This window comes from Larimichthys crocea, chromosome VII (genome assembly GCF_000972845.2).
Source record: "Larimichthys crocea isolate SSNF chromosome VII, L_crocea_2.0, whole genome shotgun sequence".
NCBI lineage: Eukaryota > Metazoa > Chordata > Actinopteri > Sciaenidae > Larimichthys > Larimichthys crocea.
In genome coordinates this window covers 14558924-14578257 of record NC_040017.1, presented here as the reverse complement: position 1 = coordinate 14578257, position 19334 = coordinate 14558924, and the positions used below count along the sequence as shown (strand labels likewise).

The window sequence follows — 19334 nt, the reverse complement described above, 5'->3', positions numbered from 1 at the left end:
TACCTTTTACCAATGGATAGATAGATCAATACCATAACCTGCTTTTCTTATGCTCTGCTCAGTACTGTACTGTACTGGTGTGTATTTTATAAATAAAAAAGGGTTTGATTGAGAGAATGTTGAAGACATTACACATGACACATGCACACACAAACACACATACAAGATCTCCTTAAGCCCTATCAGCTGATCCTGGTGAAATTCACGGGCCTCACTTGAAGGAAATTAGTTGACTGGCTGTGTCTCTTTGTCTTATTGTACGGTCTATTTTAATGTCATATAGTGGTTTCTTTATTCCCTTCCCCCATTGATTTCCAGAGATGTAAGTTCTAAAAGTTTTCTACAAAAAAACATGTTGCATGTGTCCGTAAGTTGAATTTAACATGTTGAATGTATTCTTACCTCGTGATGTTTGAAGTCATTTTTTATATCAGGGAAAATGCATTGTTGACATTATGTGTGTACACTGGTTTACTACTAAGATTACTACTAGGGATGTCACCATATAACTGTGGTCATTTTAATTATGAACATAATAGTATTGTGTATATTGTTCTATGAATTCTGTGTAATGCTTTTCTAAACAAATGTATTTTTATTACTATTATTATTATTATTATAAAACCCAGCACAGATGGAATTATTAACACTAATGATGGCTGCATTCCTTTCATACTGTTGCCCATTAACTTGGACACATTCCTCTTTTTATTCCTATTTTTGCCCATTAACTTGGACACATTCCTCTTTTTATTCCTATTTAAACACATCAGGTCAATTGTGGTTCAATTTTCACGCTGATACGTTTGGAAGAGATTGATCAATAACGTTCTGAGAAGATACACTTTATCCATCAAGAATAAATCACATAGTCACAATCATTTCATGAGAAGAGGTAAAAAAAATATTGTATACCAACTTCATGGGCAACAGTGTAGATTTTCGAGTTTTGAATGCAGTCATGTTTTTATTTACACCCGTGATTTTACTCTAAAATATCTGCCATGAAAAAGGTATTTTGATCTTTTGATATGATTTTGTACAGTTATGGTTACAGGCTCTCTCTTAGTCTGCCTGCATTTGTGTTCTGAGTGCAGTTCATTTGGCAAATAAACATCAAAACAAGTTAAAGATTAATCTAAGTAATTATTATAGGATAGATCTTGAATTAAATGACCTTGAATGTTTTTTGTTTGGAGCCATTGACATTTTCTAACTAGTTTCTCATGATATTTAATGAAAAAATGTTTTTGTTCTTCATGCAGGTGCATCAAACCACAGCTGAAATCTTTGGCCTTGGGTTTCCATGCTCTGGCAACACGCACCCTTGGTAAGTCTCCTTCGAAACACATATCCTTTATTGAGCCTGTTCGAACGCTCAGGGACAAGATGCAAACTGTCCTGCCACTTGTACTAGTTCTGTGGGATGTGGTTGTGAAAATGTGTTTTTGGTTCTGCAGCGGGGATCCCAGCACCTATCTACTTTGGAGCAATCATTGACACTACATGTCTAAAATGGGGTCAGAAGAGGTGTGGAGGCATCGGAGCCTGTAGAATCTACAACACCACTGCCTACAGGTAGCACTCACATTCAGGCACATGACAGTTCACAGCGGCTTTCTCTTTTTCAGTATTCATAAAAGTGGTCTACTCCATTCTCAGAATTTTTATATTTTATGTTGCAATGCCAAGATTTTGTGCAACATGAAATTTGAAACAGATTTTTACAAAAAAAAAAAAAAAAAAACTTTATTCACTTGAGATTGCTAAATATTTCACACTTCTATTATGTTCTAACTAATATATTACAAAATATTACCATAATCATTAGCACATGTTTTAAGAGCTAACTTTAAAATAACAAAATCTGCCTTGCTGCAAAGCTGGCATTAGGTTACATCTGTGTATGTTTGTCATATGGTTTGAGTAGCTTTAATCATTTATTGTCATGATTACTGCAGTTCCCTTTGACATAAAACATATTGCAGTCATGATGCTTTAAGAACTTTATAGTAAAGTACAGATTCCCTGACTTCTTCTTTTGTCTTTTTGCAACAGTAATTTAGCTTCAAAGTTAAACACCCCTAAGTGTTAGCGTTACTATACTGCAGAGGTTTTCAAACTGTGAGACAGTGACGCCCTGGGGGAGAGATGTGAGACAAAGATACTGAGTGAGTTGAAAGCGACAGGTGCATAGCAGTGATTAAAACAACAGGAATGGAAATTATAGTGATTTGGCCTGCTGGTGCGGCTGCTTATCTCCAGCGACTGTGGCACAGCTCAAAGAGGTTTATGTATTTTTAAACTTATCACCAGATTGCAGCTATTTCATTAAAATTCATACGCCTCCTCATAATTTAGATGTAAATTACATTCATCATTTATCATTGTACTTGATATTCATTGTAAGTAAACGTCCATCAATCAAATCATAGATAAGACATAGATAAGACGCTCCTTATAAATCCATGTGTACATGCAAACTGGAACCGCTAATAAATAAAACAGCATACTAATGATGCCAGTATATATAGTAAGCATATAGACTAAAAAGTGAATAAATAAAAGACTGGGTCACATTGTACTGTAGTCGACAGCAGTGGAATCCAGTTGCTACCATGCCAGAAAAACAGATTAGTTATTTCTTGTTATAACAAGATATCTTCTCATTAAAACTTAATTCGTTATTTAAATAAACTTTTCTTGTTATGAGAGTATAGTATTTATAATTATTATTTACAACATTACATAACATGATAGCATCATGTCAGTGTGTCAGTTTATTGTCCAACAATGACTGGCTTGCCGTTCACTATCCCGCTTATTATATGGCTGCTTATAAAAGATTTATTCAGAACTGCATTCATAGCACTTATGTTGTTATTTCTGAATAACAGACCGTAGAATGGCATAACTGCCAAATTAGAATAGACTAGTCAGAAAAACTGTGTAATAAATTGTTATAATTACACGTTATAACAATATAGGTCATCACATTATAGCATGAAATGCTGTTTTTGTTTTCTTTCTTATAGTGCGATAAGTTTGTATGTCATAATGTGAACATTTGCTGTTGTAATATCAAAAACACCTTGTTATAACAAACTTTTAATGTAATCCATTATCTCAATGTTCTGCTGTTCACAACTGACTTCATCGCAACATCACACTTTTCCCAAAGGTTCCAAATACAGGAGATGTAGTTACCACCCAGAATATCAGACTTTTAAAACCACTTCAAACGGTGTCTTTATTTTCATTTTTCATTTTTTATTGTCAAAAGAAATCCAACTTTTATCAGAATTCTCACATTATTTACATCTTAACTTCTCAGGATAGCATACCTGGGTCTGACTCTGAGCCTGCGGACTATCTCGTTCATTATTTGCATCCCGGGCTTCATTCTGCTCAGTCGACAGCTGAAGAAGGAGGAAAGAAACGGCACCCATGGAGCTTTGGCAAACGGTGCGACAGAGCTGGAGGCGCTCAGGAAGGAAGAGTTTGTGATTTGTAATTCTGACCAATCACAACAAACCTCGGACAACAGCACAGACAGGGAGACGCGGCTGTGACAGATCCGGCAGAACTGACCATCCTTGTCTCTTTCACACACACGCACGCACACACACATGTACACACATCCATCTATCCATTCATTTTCCTTCTGCTAACCTGGGGTTGGGTCACGGTGGCAGCAACTTTAGCAGGGTTGTTCTAGACATCCCTCTCCCAAGCAATGTATTCCAGCTACTCCTGGGGGGGGGGCCAGCCAGATGGGCCATATCGTCTCCTTAGCGGGTTCTGGGTCTGCCCCGGGGTCTCCTGCAAGTTGAACATTCCCTGAACACCTCCAAAGAAAGGCCCCCTAGGAGGCAATCTGCTCCACCTGAACCACCTGAGCTGGCATCTTTCAACACGAAGGAGCAGCGGCTACAATGTCTGTATGACTGCTGTCGCTGTAATCCACCTGTTGATCTCACACTCCATTTTCCCACCTTTCATAAATAACACCTCAAGATACTTAAACTCCTTCGCTTGGGGAGCAACTTATCACCATTCTCCGGGCAGAGCATCATGGCCTCAGACTTGGAGGTGCTGATTCTCATCCTCATAGATCTCATACATACACATACACACACATACATATACACTGTATGAGTGATACTGTACACATACACACACAAATGAGATTTGCAGGGAATCACATGTTGTATCCAATCATCTCATATAAAGCATAAATTCTATATTTGTACTACTGGACCTGTGAAGGCTTTTTGAATTTGACAAAATTGATATAACTGAAGTATTTCTTGAATGTACATGCTGTTATTTTTTGTTTTGTTTTTTTCCTTACGAAGAAAAATACAACTATTTTCCTTTTTTTTTAAATGATGGCACAAGAGATTAGATGGGAAATGTGACTTGTACAGACTAAAAAGAAAACATAATATAATTCTGAAAAACCAGCATTTATAGCGCTGCCTCTGTGGATTTTTTTTTTCCTTCAAATGAAGTTTTTCTTCCTGACATCACTGTTCCTGAACAGAAGAGGAGAAGTGGCCTTATACACCAGAGGCACTAAATAATAATAATAATAAAAAAAAACAAATAAATAAAGATTAGGGGAAAACAGGCCTTCAAAGAGACAGGAAGTGAGTTATTTTTAAGATTTTTAAATAGGAAAGAAAAACAGGCTGTTGTGGAAATATGTGTTTGAACATGTATTCCAGTAACTTTTAGAGGGCTTGGCGGTTGTTGATTCGACTTATGTGCCTCATTCACTCAACAGTTACCTCTAAATCACAGGTCACCTGTCTTACTGATGGAGAGCAATTTTGTAACATTTTTGAACAGATATCTGAATAGTATTTCGTTTGACTTTTAAATTTCAGACTGAATGTATGTCTCACTTAAGAGACTTTAGAAAAATTCATTTCTGAAAAAGTTTGTGTTCTACTTTTAGTCCAGGATTGACTGCATTGCAGTTTGTGTTGTGTGCTTTTTGGATGTGAACTTGTTCTTTTGGTTTTCATACATATTAAAATGGAAATTTTATTTCAGTGGGATCTGCCTACCTGTTTGTCTAGTGGAGGCTGCTCTGATTTCCACAAGGATGCAGGACCATGTTTTTATACTTTAAGCCAGCACCTCTAAACTCATAGATCTACTATTAGTTGCATTATCAAGATTATACAGCACACTAAACATCACGTCATGACACTGATAATTAGGAACAGACTAAATTTGCTGCAGCAGGCTCTGGTAAACCTTTTATTTGAGGCGGATGACTGAGGTGAATGCTTGCTCTTGTGGTGGCCATGTGTTGTGCCTTGGAAGAGGCCGAGTTTGTGCTGTTGCACTGTGTGTTAAGTAGCACAGGAAATGTGCATTTATGTTACTGATGTGTATAAGCGCTTTTGTTTCCAGATCTCCAGCCATTGCTATACAATATGTGTCATTGGTCAGCCTGTTTTTAGGTTATGTTGGAGTTTGTTTTTTTTGTGTGTGTGTGTGTATTTTAGCACATGCATGAACTCCTGTGCCAAAACCCACAAATCAATGAAACATCATGGTCTATTCTCAGGTTTTTCCTAAGGATTTTATTCTCGCATACAGCTTCATTCCATTTGTTCGAAATCTGTCAAAACTAACTCCTCAAAGTAAAATAAATCGACTTCTGAGCTACTGTATCTAAGATCTAAGATAATTATTTTAAAATGTATAGTGTATTATCATTTTTTAAGGCTTTATTGCCCAAATGGATTATGAACCATGTTGGCAACCTGCAGTTAGGTGTTGACTGTATTGTCTTTTGAATTCAGGTTGAGTTTCAGGCACAGATAAAAGTACAGACTCAGAGGAAAAGCAAAGCCGTATAGAGGAAGGAATTCATTATCTCAGCAATGTAAGGCATTTACTTGCATTAAAGAAATCAGAATGTAAATAATTTTCTTGGATTATTTTTGTAAAATTTCAAAGAATATCTTAAATGTTATATGAAAATAAAACTTTTAATATCCAATCAATTACTGTGTTGGTGTTTTTTTATTCAATTATTCCAAACAAGGCACAGTATAAAGAAATGTGTCTTTATTCAACAAAATGTACACCATCTGAATAAAAAGGCACTTCATTCTTCAACTTAAATGTGGGTACACAACGTGAAGGGACATTTCTGTAATTTTATGACTTCAAAAGTAACTATAGTTATTAAAAGTAAAACATAGAGAACACTGAAGCATCTGGTGAATATAGTCTCTGCTCTTCTTTCACAGTGACAAGGCTCTGTCTGAATAACGGAAATATATAACAATCTATACAGCCCCTTTCATGACACATACATGACATCTTGCACTGACCTCAAAATAAACACTTGAAACATGCTGTGCAGCAAATATACAACAATTTGGACCTCCTGCGGTTTAGAAACATACACAAGATATATAACTCTGATCTTGGTCCTAGATTCAATCTTATTTTATTGTAAACCATATGTAGGATCATGGGTGGTTGAATCCAATTTTCTATCACTACAGAATCAGTTTTATTTATATCTACACACACGGTGTCAGATTCTAAGGAATACATGAGGGAAACCAAGAGAACAAAAGCACTGGATGGTGGAAACTTTCAATGATTCACCAGCACTACTAAAAGAAAAACCAAACATATATCATCAGCTGTGGTACAACAAAAACATGTCAGGATGATTTGCCTAAGTGCAACAGTATATGCAAACTATATTTGCACAGCCATGGAACTCAAACTGAATTTACATACTATTGTCAAGCTCAAAGTGGGTGCGGCAGGTGTCCCTGCTACACCCGGGAATGAAGAAGCAAACCCTTGGTATCAAAATACATTCACAGCCGTTTTACCACTGGTAACTCTAGTTTACGACAAATATTTGCGCTCCCTCCACACTGCGCGCCTGGCTAATAACAAATAAAACAACAACCGTCCTTGGCGTATATTTCTTTAACATATTAAGTGCTCTGTGATCAAACCTGACTTAATTCTCTCCAATTACCTAATCTGCCTGATAGAGTGTGTTATGAAAAACAAACAGTCTGCTTAGTCACACTGTGCCAGGCAGAAACAGGAAATAATCCAATAATACACATTCCATTTAAGATAGTCTGATGCCGTCATAAAAAAAAAAAAAATAAATAAAAAAAAATCGGTGTCCATGCCTTAAAACCATTATTGATATCAGCCAAACGCTGCCCTGGTTTTGTGATATGCGCTATGACATATAGTGTCGGAGGTGAAGCATGTGTTGCAGTGGTTTTCTCGTGAATGGTTTAAGTCGTGGTGTAAACATTTCAAACCTTTTAAGGATTTTAGGATAACTAGTCGTCCTTTTTGTTTCCACTATCTCGAAGATTCTGAAAAGGAAAAAAATACAGGCAGTGTCAGTTGATATGTTAAATTATGTAATAACACAAACTTTTCATAAGAAGTAATGAAACTATTCAATGTATCTACTGTAATCCAATTTATATCTTTTTTATACCTGCACCTGATCATGTTGTAGTCTCCTGTACATGTCTGTTTCTGTTTTGTTTCTGTAACGCTTATGTTACACATTCTTAAAACTGCATATTATACTCACTGCACATTATATTATACTCTAGTACTTTTTGTAAATATGTACACTGTGTTTCCCTCCTTGGTTTCTACTTTTCGCTGCTGTAATAAGTGAATTTCCCCGTTGTGGGATCAATAAAGTATTATCTTATCTTATCTTTCTTTAGATGTACTGTCCACTAATAGCCTTTGAGTCTCAACAATAAAACTTTTTTTCAATAGACTTTGGGCTGATGATGAAATGAAAACTTCTTAAAAGACAAACCACCTGCCTCCAACCTGTCTGGTGTTGATTAGTTTGAATGTCACTCTGAAATGGTTACATCTAGGTAGTAAATGACCCAACAAGTCATTATCCTGCTGTGCTTCTAACTCATCACCTGGAGCTCCTGGTGTTCTGTCAACAGTCTGTCGTACTCCCTGGCGAGACCGTCCATCTGCTTCTTTATTACATCCGCCTCCGTCTGGGACTTCCCCAGGGCTGGACAGGAAAACGAGCACACATCAGCACAGGGTGTTCTCGTTGTCTTGGGCCACCACAAGTGATGAGCTTTAAAGTCTACAGTTCTTATATAAACTTTCCCGGTGTCAAAATATAAAAAACAATACCAACGCATGTGTAAAAACACCAGTGGGCATGTGCACATGGATACTGACCCTCTCCTGAGGTCTTCAGTTCTTCTTTGAGTTTCTCCACTTCTGTCCTCAACAGCGCTATGCCTTCTGCAGTAGCCGTACCATCCTTCACTTCCATCAGAGTCTGAAATCAATGAAGCAGTGGAGATTAAATTTAAAGCAAACAATACAATAACTAAAATCCGATCCGATCCGTACAAACAAATCCATTTGATCTAATAGTACAATCTGCATCTATTACCTTGACTGTCCAATATAGATTTCGCAACACTGATGTCTTTGAGCCTTTACCCAATCAAACTGGAGCCTACCTGTTTCAGCAGCTCATTGTCCTCCATGTATTTCTTTGCAGCCTGGTTAGCACCATCAGCCTGCGCCTGAAGGGCAGCTGTAGTGTTTGACACTGATGCCAGTTGGTTAATCAAGGTGACCACTCGCTTCATAACCCTGCAAAAAGACGATAAAACAACAGGAGTTGGAGAAAAAAAAAAGAAGTTCCACTGACAGATTTGTTTCATTAATTATCAGTCTGTTGATTTCTGTTCAAATGTGAGACTCACAGCCAGAGGAAGACAGCGAAGCCGGAGATGTAGAGGTTCCTCTGAGCTCTGAAAAGCTTCATGTTCAGGTGATCAAACATGTTCGGTTGCAGCTTGGCATTTGCGCTAATTTCTTTACCTGAATATTTCCTCACCTCACGCACCGCATCTAAAAAAGAAAAAGAGCAAATGAAACAATTTCTACGATCCTCCATGTAGCTTTCAGTTTTACGGTCTGATTTTGTTACAGCATCCTTCGAAGGTCACAAGTGGAATGCAGCTCTCACTTGCAAGACTCGTTCTCTGACATGTCAAAATGCCTGCAATGCAACGAGTCCATAGTCTGACGTTTCTCAAGTTGTCAGTGAGTAAAACTTTTGAGTTATTACCTGCGGTTTCGACAAAGGTTTCAAGAAATAACCTGACAAACCTGATGCGTTCACTCACCGAGGAAAAGAACGATGAGTATTATGATCATCGTGAGAAACACTTTGTTCCAGAACTGCGCCATCCAGCTCCAGATCCTCAGCTGGAAAATACTCTGCCATCTGCAAACACGCGACACAGACACATGTGTAACAGCATGTCACCGTACTCACTCACTATACAAGCGTACGATCACAACCCATGACCATGTTGTGGTCACACGAACCTCCTGGCCGAGATGAAGGGCAAACAGAGGAAGATGAGAATAACTATTTCAGCATAGAGAAAGGAGGCCACGGCAGTCCACTGCAGCGTCATCTCTGTCAAAGGTCTCTGAAGATAACCTGAAAGAAACAAGAGCAACAACAGCTGTAAAGATAAAAGTAGTTTAGCTGGTGAGTTCAGCTGCTTATCCACCCTGTTCACAGTTCACATCATAACTTGTAATGGCTGAAATCAACTCTGTGTGACAACAATTACGCTCATTAGAGACACACATCCACAACAGACGTTCACGTTTTTAATCATTTCAACATCACGCAACAACGCAACGCGTCAGTGCAACTTGGTGCACAAGCTAACAAAGCTAAGCACTTAAATATTTCTACACGGTAACAAGGTCAGTGTCTAAGTTCGCATCACATGTCAAAAGGAAAGACACACAACTTACCAGCAAATCACAAAAAAAATAAAAAAAAATAAAATAATGCACAACAAGAGAGCAACTTTAACCTGTGAAGCCAGCCACAGCAAAGTTTGTTTGTTTCCTGCTGCGTCTCTTCCTGCTCTGCTGGTCCCAGGAAGTTGGCGCGAAATACAGAACTTCCGGTCCTGATGTTCAAAATAAAAGTATGTTCTAGATTAGATTAGATTAGGATTAGGTTAGATGTACTTTATTCATCCCACCACGGGGAAATGTACTTGTTACAGCAGCAGAGGAAAGTGTAGCATACACTACAGAATTACAAAAAAGTAGAAAAGGCAAAAAAACAACAACAACACAATAAACAGACAGAAATATCACAATAAACACGAGAAACAATCAACCTTCAGAACAGACAAGTACTGAGGGTAAAAGTGTCACGATATATAAAAAGAGTATTGTAATGTAAAGTGACCATAGTGTAAGAAATATTGCAAAGACGATGACGATGTTGCTGCTTCATGTAAAACACAATTTTAATGTTTCTCACTGATATTCTGTTATCAAACATTAACACTCGTCTTTGTCTGTTAATCTGTTTCTAATCCATTCTAACGACATTGTCTACATCCCTTCTCATTACTTCCGGGACACAAATTTTGACTTCATTTGATATTTTATACTTTCTTTTTGTTAAAGTTTTCATTGTTTTTTTTTTAACAATTAAAAAAAACAGAGAGAACAAACAAGTGACCAAAGAATATGAAAAAGGTAGACAAGGTTGACATAGGCCATGCATCAGTGCAAAATGAACGTATGAATGTACTTTCATCCCTTAGAATATGAAGTTCATCTTTCCCAGTATTTTGTATAATCGCTCAGCCTGTAATCTTAAGGAGAAGGTCAGCTTTTCCATTGTTGTATTTCATCGATAATTGTGATCCAGATGGGATGGGAGATTTGTCTGCAGCCATTTCCGTGTAATGGCCTTGCTCGCAGCCAAGAGCACTTTATAAAGATAGTTGTCCTGTTTTGCACAGGTACAGTGTGAAAAAGGAAAAATTTACTCCTAGTCCAAAGATTGTCCATATTTCTTTAGCAAATTCTTGCCAATATGATTGAATAAGGGGGTAGGCCCAGAATAATATTTACTTTATTTTGAAGGTAAAATTGCAGCACTTCCTGCCTCATTCTTTAGTAGCAAAAACAAATTTATATTAAATTAAGTTGTTTCCTTTGACTCTGTGTTTTCTGTCATTCTGCTGTTAAAATCTTAACACATAAACAAGTAATCATTGTCAAGACAATGCACATTACACTTCTTGCTGAAAAGCTAGACGCTCAGGAAATTGTTTTTATTTTGTCACATTGTAGTTTTTTGTATTTTTTCTATTCTATTCTGACCGTAAAAACTCATTCAAAAGATATTGTTGCAATACCCTTCATATTAATGAATAATAATTAAAGACTTCTGCAATGTATGACATTTTCTAACTCTCTGATAAAACTCATCACTGCTAAAAGTTCTTGTGATCTTTGTGCATTTGCAGCTACAGTAGTATGTCTCATGCTGCATGTGTTAAATATTCAGTGAGAAGTAAAAGGAAACCATCAAACCTCAGTATGAACTTACTTATACTGACTATAACTAGCAATTCTGTTTAAATGCCTACATGATTGGGAAGGCTTGACTGAAGAAAATACAGGAATAAAAAAAGACAGACGTCAGCCATTCAATTAAAGTTTTTATTTATTTATTTGGCATTGAAATAAAACAAGATATAAAAAAAGTTAAAATCAATAACATATGTTACATTTCAGTATGTTCATGTTCCCAGATCATGCACTGGCCCGTATGTGTTTTGGAGGTAGTCTATTACAGCTGAAGTACTGGATAGAGAATTGAACACTTTTCTTTCAGGCTGGGAGCTAACCCTCTCCAGCATGTAGATTAGATGGTGGTGGAAGCAGGTGAATGGAGTGCCCTGCTCTAAAGAGATGTCCACCCAGTCCCATATACACTCCAAAGGAGTATCCTCGTAGCCAGTAAACATAGCAGGGTTAGCAAGCAACCCCCGTGCAGCCATCACTCCTAAAAACAAATCCACCAAACAAAAACAAATTATTAGCATTTATGCATCTGTCCTAAGCTGATAGGTGTCATTATTTAAGAGTGCAATTAGTGAAAACAAACCTACCATCAACACCTGTAAGCTTGTGAGTGGACTCCACATCACGGAGGTACTTTATGTCTCCATTGGCGATGACAGGGACGGATACGCTGTCTTTGATTGTCTTAATGGCGTCATAATGAACTGGCTGGTGGCGTTCTTCTGATGTACGGCCGTGGACGGTTATCCATGACACTCCAGCTGATTCAGCCTTCTGGCACAGATCCACTGTCTGCCTCAGGTCCTTGTGAATTCTGTGGGGGAAATGAATTTCTTTCATTATTAGTTATTATTATTATTATTATTGTTGTTGTTGTTGTTGTTGTTATTATTATTATTATTATTATCACCAGAAAACGTATTTACTGCAATGTCATGGTACTCATTTGCCCAAATATAACCAGAAACTGATATCTACAATAAGCTTTTACCTTATTTTGATAGATGCTGTGTAGTTTGGGTTGTCCACTTGGTTTCTCACATGTCTGACCATGTCTTTTACAAGTTCAGGCTTGTTAATGAGGCATGCACCATACCCGGCAGACATAGCCCATCTGAAAACACAACAACAAAGAGTTGATCATGAGCATGTGCATGTTCGGGTGGCAGAGGGTTTAATACATCTTGTCTGATTAACCATCAAGACCACACTTCATTGGTGTTTGAAATAATAAGAATGGAAAAAGATGATTGTTAAAAATTAACAAGTTGTACAAACAGTGAGCTTCTGATCCTTAAAATCAAAATGCTGAAATCACACACTAATAAAAAAGTGAGTGGAGGCCAAAATACATTAGAGCCTACTGTCACCTCTGGGGACAGCCACAGTTGAGGTCAACTCCATCTGAGAAAGGTGCTACCACGCAGGCTGCGTCAGCCAGAGTCTGGGCGTCATGGGCAGCAAACTGCACGATCAGGGGCCGGTCATCTAAGAAGGAAACAGAAAAACATAGGAAGTCTCATTATTTCTCTAAATTATGGTAATATGGCAAGTATATACAAATGTGATGTGCACTGGAGCTCGTATTGCAATGTAGCTACTCACGCTCATTGGTGGTGAATTCACTGTCTCTGGCTTTGACAGATCGCATGAAGTCAGAGGCGACGATCATCGGAGTGAAGCAGATATCACAGTCGTATTTCCTCACCAAGGACCTGAATGCAAGCCTATGAGGAAAAAAACACTGTTAGACACCAGTGTGCAATGTAAACACTTTAAAGGGTGGCTGTACCTACAGTGCATGGCATATATAAGGCACATGCTTCACATTATATATCTACATTTAACATCAGCTAAAACAAACAAATGGTTTATGTAATCGGTTGCTTTCTATACATGATAGGTGGATATAATTGTGTATTTATTTATTTATTTTTTATTTATTCCATTCTTTATTCGGGGAAACCTTGACTGAGCAAATAGCTCTTTTACAGCAATGCCCTGATCACAACAAACATAAACATTATACAATAAATAGCCCAAACGGTTAACAGTTAAAGCAAGATCAGTTAAAACTAAATCAGTTCAGTTAAAGCAAGAACACTGTACAGTATATTTCCTATACCATGTATTAAAACTTTAAAACGGTGTACAGACACAAGTTTGTTTGTTTACAAGTTTGTCTAATTTCAGTGTCTCTTGCAGATGGTTCCATTTAGTGTATGTGTGATAATATTTACATGTTTGAAAAGCAGAAACTGGATTTAAACCATGAGAATAAGTGATATTAAAGTGTTTCCCCCCTTTGAATTTCACGAGGTTCAGTACTGTAAAACTAAATAAAGTAATAGCCACAAAGCAACAAAGCAAACAGACTCCTCTTACTTTGAATATCGGACCATCGGGGCGCATATTTTCAGGACTTTGCCCTTCTCAAACATGTCCATGATGCTGCTGTCTCCATCAGGAGTCTTCATCCTCCACAACTATTAGCCGGCTAGCACAGCGAGCTAACGAGCTCAATATCCAACAAAGCGCTTTGTTTCAGCTTCTGCCGTCTGACATCTGTGTCACTGCTTCAAAAAGAGGAAAACAAGGCTGTGTATCTACCGTCCGAACACACACTGGCACACAAATACAGCTCGGTTTACTCCAGAACAACATTTAAACAGCGACACCTCAGCCCAACACGCGGGGGGAGAGGTGTGACCTCTGAACCGTGACGTCATGCAACGCAACGTGCGTGTTTCTTTATTTTTAACGTATTTATTATTTTTATTTATCATAAATAACAACTCACCAATGTGATTAGTGTATGGTGTGAAAAGTCGTGTGATTTATTTTGTTTAAAAACAATGAAACCGTAAATAAGCAGTCACATTACAGCTCTACGTCACGTTCACGTCATGCTTCATACAGTGATGCGTTCAGGTTCCGTGGGGAAAAAGAAAATTTCTTTTCAGTTTTTTTCAGTTTGTGAAATAGCAGCGGTGAAAGAAGCAGAGACGACACCAGTGTTAAAATAATTTGTTAAAACTAAAAGCCCTGCATGCAAAAGTAAAAGTACGGCATCAAAATAAAAGCACACCTTTTGCAATATACTGTAGCCCTCATCAGAATAATTACAGGACACTTATATAGAAATATATTATAAAATGATTTTATAAATTATTACACCACTTTAATGTTGCTGATAGAGGTGGGGCTTATTTTTGACTATATATACTGCTGGGTAGCTTGTTAGATCTACCAAAAGACCAATACAGCTTTATCTTAACCAATAACAAATCTGACATGACTGACAAAAATAATTTGTTGATTAGATTTTGTGTAATTAATCTAAATCTGCACAGTACCAAGTAACAAAAGTTATTAAATAGTTAAATAGTACTGGGGTAGACGTATAAAGTAGCAACTGTACTTTAGTCCTGAGAGTACTTGAGTTATTTTCACCAGCAAGAGAAACTTGTTGAATAATTTCTTAATACAGACATAGACATACAAACAAAAGTTTCTATTGTCCAATTCTCATGCTTTTGCTGGTTTGATTTTACAGTAAATATATATTATTTTTTAACATTTAGAGCAACAAATCACATTTATCTTTAGATATTTATCCTACAGATAACTATACAAGTAAACCCGAGGGAACTTGTGAATAGAGGAAGCCAAAGCTTCAAAGCAAAGTTAGTTTACCTTTAAACATCAAGCTGATGTCAATACGTCGCAGGATGGGAAAAGCAGCTTCATCAATGCAATATTAAAAAGACAAACCAAAGTGATGGGCCAGAGGAGATACGTGAAGCAAAAAGACAAAAAGTTGGAGTACAACTGAGACGATGGTGCAACCCAGTACCTACTGTTACTCAGCTCTCATCAGGTCAGGACTGCCAATGGTCAAGCATCTTCTGAGGAAAGCCCTCTGGCACAGACATCCTCAGGAAACATTAGCTTTAGGCACAGCTACAGCCCAAAGCCAATTAATAGAACAGACTCAGACACAGCTACAGCCCAAAGCCAATTAATAGAACAGACTCAGACACATCTCCTTAAGACTGGGGCTGCAGTATGTAATATATATGTAATGCATGTTAGTTCAAATTTTCCAGTGTCTTCACTGAGTGTGTGTGTATATATATATATATATATATATATATATATCTATCTCTATATATATATATATATATATGATAAGAGTGATCTGAGGCAACAGAATCAACCCTGATGCTGATCTAGCATGAAATATTATACTTCCCCTCACTGACCACAGGAGGGCACTGAAGCAACACGAGTCTAGTATTTAAAAGGAACAACTCGCCCAAAGTATATATTATTCTCCTACCTATAAAGATTGATAGCACGTACACTCATCAATAGCATTTGATTTGTGGTACTCATGGCATCAAAAACATTTAAAAACCATGTCAAGAGCTTCCTCCTTCGGGTGCGGATTTATGTGCCTTTTTCTTGGGTGAGGAAGGGAAATCATGTCTCATTTTGTCACCCATTTACAGAGTCTATACAAGCCACTCCTGTGGTCAAAGTTTGTTACTTTCTAGGCCAAAACAATAAATAAATAAATAATCTGTCTGCTGTAGGGCCGTCACTAAGGATTATTTCCATTATTGTTCATCTGGTAATCACTTTCTCAGTTTATTGAGTGGTTGAAAACTGTTGCCTCAATCCCACAGTGACATCATATATGTCATGTTTTGTTCACAAACTAAATGCATTCAGTTTTATCATAGAGCACTAAAGAAACAGACAATATTCACATTTGAGAAGCTGAAATCAGAAAATCTGAACAAAGCAACTACTTGATTATTAAAAACCATCAGCGATAAATTGAGTGGTTAATTAATCGACTAATTATTGCAGCTCTAGTCTGCGAAAAAAAGGACAAGGACAACCTCCTTATAAAATACACAATCGTTGAACTAATGAACACTTTATTTCAAACTGGCACTGAATAAGGGACTAATATCAAAAAGAAGCATCAACAGATACATCGATAAGGCACAAAGGGGCATCGTAAAAATATTATTAGCTGTGACTTCGGAGAGACCCGTTAATCAGCTGATAAAATCTCAGATCCTAAAACTTCCAACAGAATAAATACAATTTCAAACCAAGTCAAGCCAAAGAAAGTGATAGCAGTGGAATGCAGCTTGTTATTTTCACTAGTAGGCCAGTGAGAGATATCAAAAACACTATCCACTTCTCAGTAAACTCCACACACACGCACTCATGACTCATCTATACTACTTACTTAATCAGTTTGTTTAAGCTTACACGAGTTTCCTTAAATCTACCAACATTTACATAATACATGATGATCCGCAGCCATAAAACAGTGGCCAGGGAAAAGGCTGGAGAAGAGCGTCGCTTGTGCTAATGTTGTGCAGAAAAAAAAAACACAATACCCTGTGAAGAAACAAAACGTGTGTTAAGTATTTCCACCACAACCCTTGTGGATAAGTTAGTGATTTCTTAGCATGCATCCAAACTCAAGCACCACATTTAATTGCCTTTCTTTCCCCTCACACACTAGTCACACATACAGTTCTAAACGCACTCTTTTCTAGGATCACCAAGTCTCTGAACCGAGGCAGGCCTCGTCGTTTAAAAATCACTCGACCAATCTGGTGCGACACGAAGACGGTGACTTTGCTAAGGGCAAATGAGTCTTCTCATCTCTGTCCATATGAGTCAGTCCTACAGCCGCTAAAATCAAATATGAGCATGCCTCTAGAAACCAACACGCTGCAAATTGAAGCGTTTAAATGAAATATCCATTCCTGATTAGGATACATGGCAGCGATATAAACATATCAAGACATGGACTGAATGGATATTTCACACATTTTATCCATGTCTCTCTGATATCTGTAACATTGCAGCACAGATGCTTCTTGTCCACAGCTTGGAAAGGGGATGGATAAAAGGCTACAAAAGAATAAAAAGACAACACAGCAGGTCAATGGCAGCCAGCCTTGGGGGTGCTACAGTATAGGGACCGTGGGGATAACCACCATTATGTGTCCCCCACAGCCACCTGAGTCCCCCTCCCACCCTCACTGAGGTAGCTCTCTGCGACCAGCAGCCTCCAGCTCCACACTGGAGAGGAAACGTCGGGATAGTCGGCGGCAGTCGTAGCTCAGCTCTGTGGTGTAGACGGCGCTGGTTTTCTTGGGGTAGACGATGGTGGTGCTCTTGAAGTGCTGCAGCCGATGGCGAGGCCGGAACTCCAGTTGTGTCTTGTAGTGGCGCCAGGTACTTTGGGGCACAGCCATGATGGTCTGCGTGCAGTGTTCAAGGCCTTGGCCCCATGGCTGCAGGGACACGCTTTGGATGAAGTGACGGTCCGAGTCGTAGTGCACGGATGAGGTGTATCTGTGGAAGAGAGAGGGAGAGCGGGTTGATTATCCATTGCAAGTCCACTGTTCTCTTGTTTGCTTATGTACACACTTTTAAACGAAATGTGCTCACGGTGTGCTGTTTCATAATGCATATCCTCCTCACGACTCCTGCAGGTCTAATACTGCAGAGAACAGGTCACTTCAAAGCCAACCAACCTTATTTCCTTTGGCGGTAATGGATCAAACGCTATGCCTTCCCCAAAGGACAATGGGTGTAGCTGCTGGAAAGATCCTGCTGTGGGTAAAACTGGAACCTGCAATGCAAAACTAATTGTCAAAGAACTTTCACAAACATTTGGTTCGTTTAAAAAATAAAAATAAAATAAAAAGTCTGACATGGAGTCAGCAAAACAATGGGCATGGTGTGCAATTTCAGAGCCGACTTCCTGTGTGCAGTGGCAACATCTCTTCCAATGCAAAGATAAACTCCCCTGTAACATTTACTTCTGCAACCATCAGGCTTTCATGCGTGGAATACTAAATTCCTAGTACTATGCCAAGTCTTGATATCAAATTGCAAGTAATGGAATGTACTGGCATTTCAAATAAGAACTGCAATTTGTGGTCGTCCGCCTTTCTCCAAAAACAGAGTTCATATAATGCTTAAATAACATAAAGTCAGGATGTAGTGTTACCTACCAGGGAGCCCCTTCCCTCGTCTTCAGACACCGGGCTCACGACCCCGGCTTTCTCCGCACACACAGGCAGCAGCCAGGCGCTGGGGCTCGGGCTCGGGGGCAACCCAGAGTCCGGGCTGTCAAGTCCTCTCTCAGCCCTGCAGCTCATCATATCCAGTGGATCTCCTTCACATACATTTGGCAAGTTTAATCTGCCAACCATTTCTGGTTTAAAAAAAAAAAAAAGTTGCAAAACTCCCGGCGAGTAAAACGCAGATTGCGCAAAGAGTGTAATACTTCCAGTTTGCAAGTTCCTTAAAGAGTCCTCAGGTTTTTGGTTTTTGATGTAAAGTCTCCACGGTGTTACTGCAAAAACTCTTCCCGGACAGGATGCACGGCCGCCCGCTGGAAATATCATCAACCAGGCGGTAACTCTGACCCAGACCTCAAAACCGCTTCTCACCAAAAAAATAAAGAAAAAAAGCATAAAATGTCCTTTAGTTTGCCTTTTAAAGATATCAAAGTATACCCCAGCTCTGCTGTGAACGTGTGTTAAGAGTTGAAAAAGTTAGTGTACCGCTGTGCTGAGCAGAGAAACTATCTGAGGGAGTCCCACTGCCCGCGGCTCGTCTTCAAACCTCCTTTTCCCTCAAAGGGGCCTTCAGATCCACAAACACAAGAAAGGGAAACGCCTTTTGAAGCATTTACAGGCTCCTGATTGGATGAAGGATAAACAGCAAGGGAGCTGGTCATGGGAACTTTTCCAGCCCCTCATTCAAACCTGAACCTTGGTTTTTAAAAAAATCAGGGTGATAATTTTTTTTTTCATGCCATTGTGCATTATGTGCAAAAT

The 19334-nt window shown here is 38.5% G+C and overlaps 4 protein-coding genes across 6 annotated transcripts in view; 1 reads left to right on the top strand and 3 right to left on the bottom strand.

Moving 5' to 3' along the window:
• LOC104922859 (solute carrier organic anion transporter family member 1C1) overlaps positions 1–7166 on the top strand; it is a 31218-nt gene extending 24052 nt beyond the window's left edge. Inside the window, exons 13-15 of the mRNA XM_010735806.3 lie at positions 1266–1330; positions 1461–1578; positions 3335–7166. Of these exons, the coding sequence (XP_010734108.2) occupies positions 1266–1330; positions 1461–1578; positions 3335–3572 (421 nt within the window). The 3' untranslated portion in view covers positions 3573–7166. The remainder of the gene's footprint in view (positions 1–1265; positions 1331–1460; positions 1579–3334) is intronic.
• bcap29 (B cell receptor associated protein 29) lies at positions 6076–10008 on the bottom strand. Of its 2 annotated transcripts, none has more exons than XM_019272501.2 (8): positions 9924–10008; positions 9418–9535; positions 9213–9313; positions 8787–8934; positions 8538–8673; positions 8248–8350; positions 7971–8071; positions 6076–7388 (listed from the first exon to the last, which is right to left on the bottom strand). In XM_019272501.2, exons 2-8 carry the CDS (start codon positions 9507–9509, stop codon positions 7353–7355), a joined length of 717 nt encoding a protein of 238 aa, XP_019128046.1. In that variant the 5' UTR covers positions 9510–9535; positions 9924–10008; the 3' UTR covers positions 6076–7352. The 2 variants fall into 2 exon arrangements, with proteins under 2 accessions (XP_019128046.1, XP_019128044.1); XM_019272499.2 differs by having other exon boundaries at positions 9862–9996.
• Positions 10009–11574: 1566 nt separating this feature from the next.
• Positions 11575–14186, bottom strand: dus4l (dihydrouridine synthase 4-like (S. cerevisiae)). Its single transcript, XM_010735807.3, has 6 exons — positions 13831–14186; positions 13051–13172; positions 12816–12933; positions 12437–12559; positions 12033–12259; positions 11575–11926 (listed from the first exon to the last, which is right to left on the bottom strand). Exons 1-6 carry the CDS (start codon positions 13920–13922, stop codon positions 11661–11663), a joined length of 948 nt encoding a protein of 315 aa, XP_010734109.2. The 5' UTR covers positions 13923–14186; the 3' UTR covers positions 11575–11660.
• A 2173-nt stretch (positions 14187–16359) lies between these two features.
• Positions 16360–19150, bottom strand: rflnb (refilin B). 2 transcript variants are annotated; one of them, XM_027280920.1, is made up of 4 exons: positions 19059–19143; positions 18504–18936; positions 18021–18118; positions 16360–17838 (listed from the first exon to the last, which is right to left on the bottom strand). In XM_027280920.1, exons 2-4 carry the CDS (start codon positions 18897–18899, stop codon positions 17520–17522), a joined length of 813 nt encoding a protein of 270 aa, XP_027136721.1. In that variant the 5' UTR covers positions 18900–18936; positions 19059–19143; the 3' UTR covers positions 16360–17519. The 2 variants fall into 2 exon arrangements, with proteins under 2 accessions (XP_027136721.1, XP_010734111.3); XM_010735809.3 differs by having other exon boundaries at positions 18504–19150.
• Between the last annotated feature and the right edge of the window lie 184 nt (positions 19151–19334).

What these genes read in the sequence shown, in the direction of transcription:
- bcap29 (XM_019272501.2), bottom strand. Translation starts at nt 9,509, where the DNA reads ATGACGCTGCAGTGGACTGCCGTGGCCTCCTTTCTCTATGCTGAAATA. An exon ending in ACAATGAGCTGCTGAAACAG is followed by an intron (nt 8,351 to 8,537) that starts GTAGGCTCCAGT and finishes CATTGATTTCAG; the next exon opens with ACTCTGATGGAAGTGAAGGA. An exon ending in CAGAACACCAGGAGCTCCAG is followed by an intron (nt 7,389 to 7,970) that starts GTGATGAGTTAG and finishes TTTCCTTTTCAG; the next exon opens with AATCTTCGAGATAGTGGAAA.
- dus4l (XM_010735807.3), bottom strand. Translation starts at nt 13,922, where the DNA reads ATGAAGACTCCTGATGGAGACAGCAGCATCATGGACATGTTTGAGAAG. An exon ending in CCGATGGTCCGATATTCAAA is followed by an intron (nt 13,173 to 13,830) that starts GTAAGAGGAGTC and finishes TTTTCCTCATAG; the next exon opens with GCTTGCATTCAGGTCCTTGG. An exon ending in CAAGCTTACAGGTGTTGATG is followed by an intron (nt 11,927 to 12,032) that starts GTAGGTTTGTTT and finishes ATTTGTTTTTAG; the next exon opens with GAGTGATGGCTGCACGGGGG.
- rflnb (XM_010735809.3), bottom strand. Translation starts at nt 18,968, where the DNA reads ATGCTTTTTTTCTTTATTTTTTTGGTGAGAAGCGGTTTTGAGGTCTGG. An exon ending in ACGAGGGAAGGGGCTCCCTG is followed by an intron (nt 18,119 to 18,503) that starts GTAGGTAACACT and finishes TTTGCATTGCAG; the next exon opens with GTTCCAGTTTTACCCACAGC. An exon ending in TTACCGCCAAAGGAAATAAG is followed by an intron (nt 17,839 to 18,020) that starts GTTGGTTGGCTT and finishes TCTCTTCCACAG; the next exon opens with ATACACCTCATCCGTGCACT.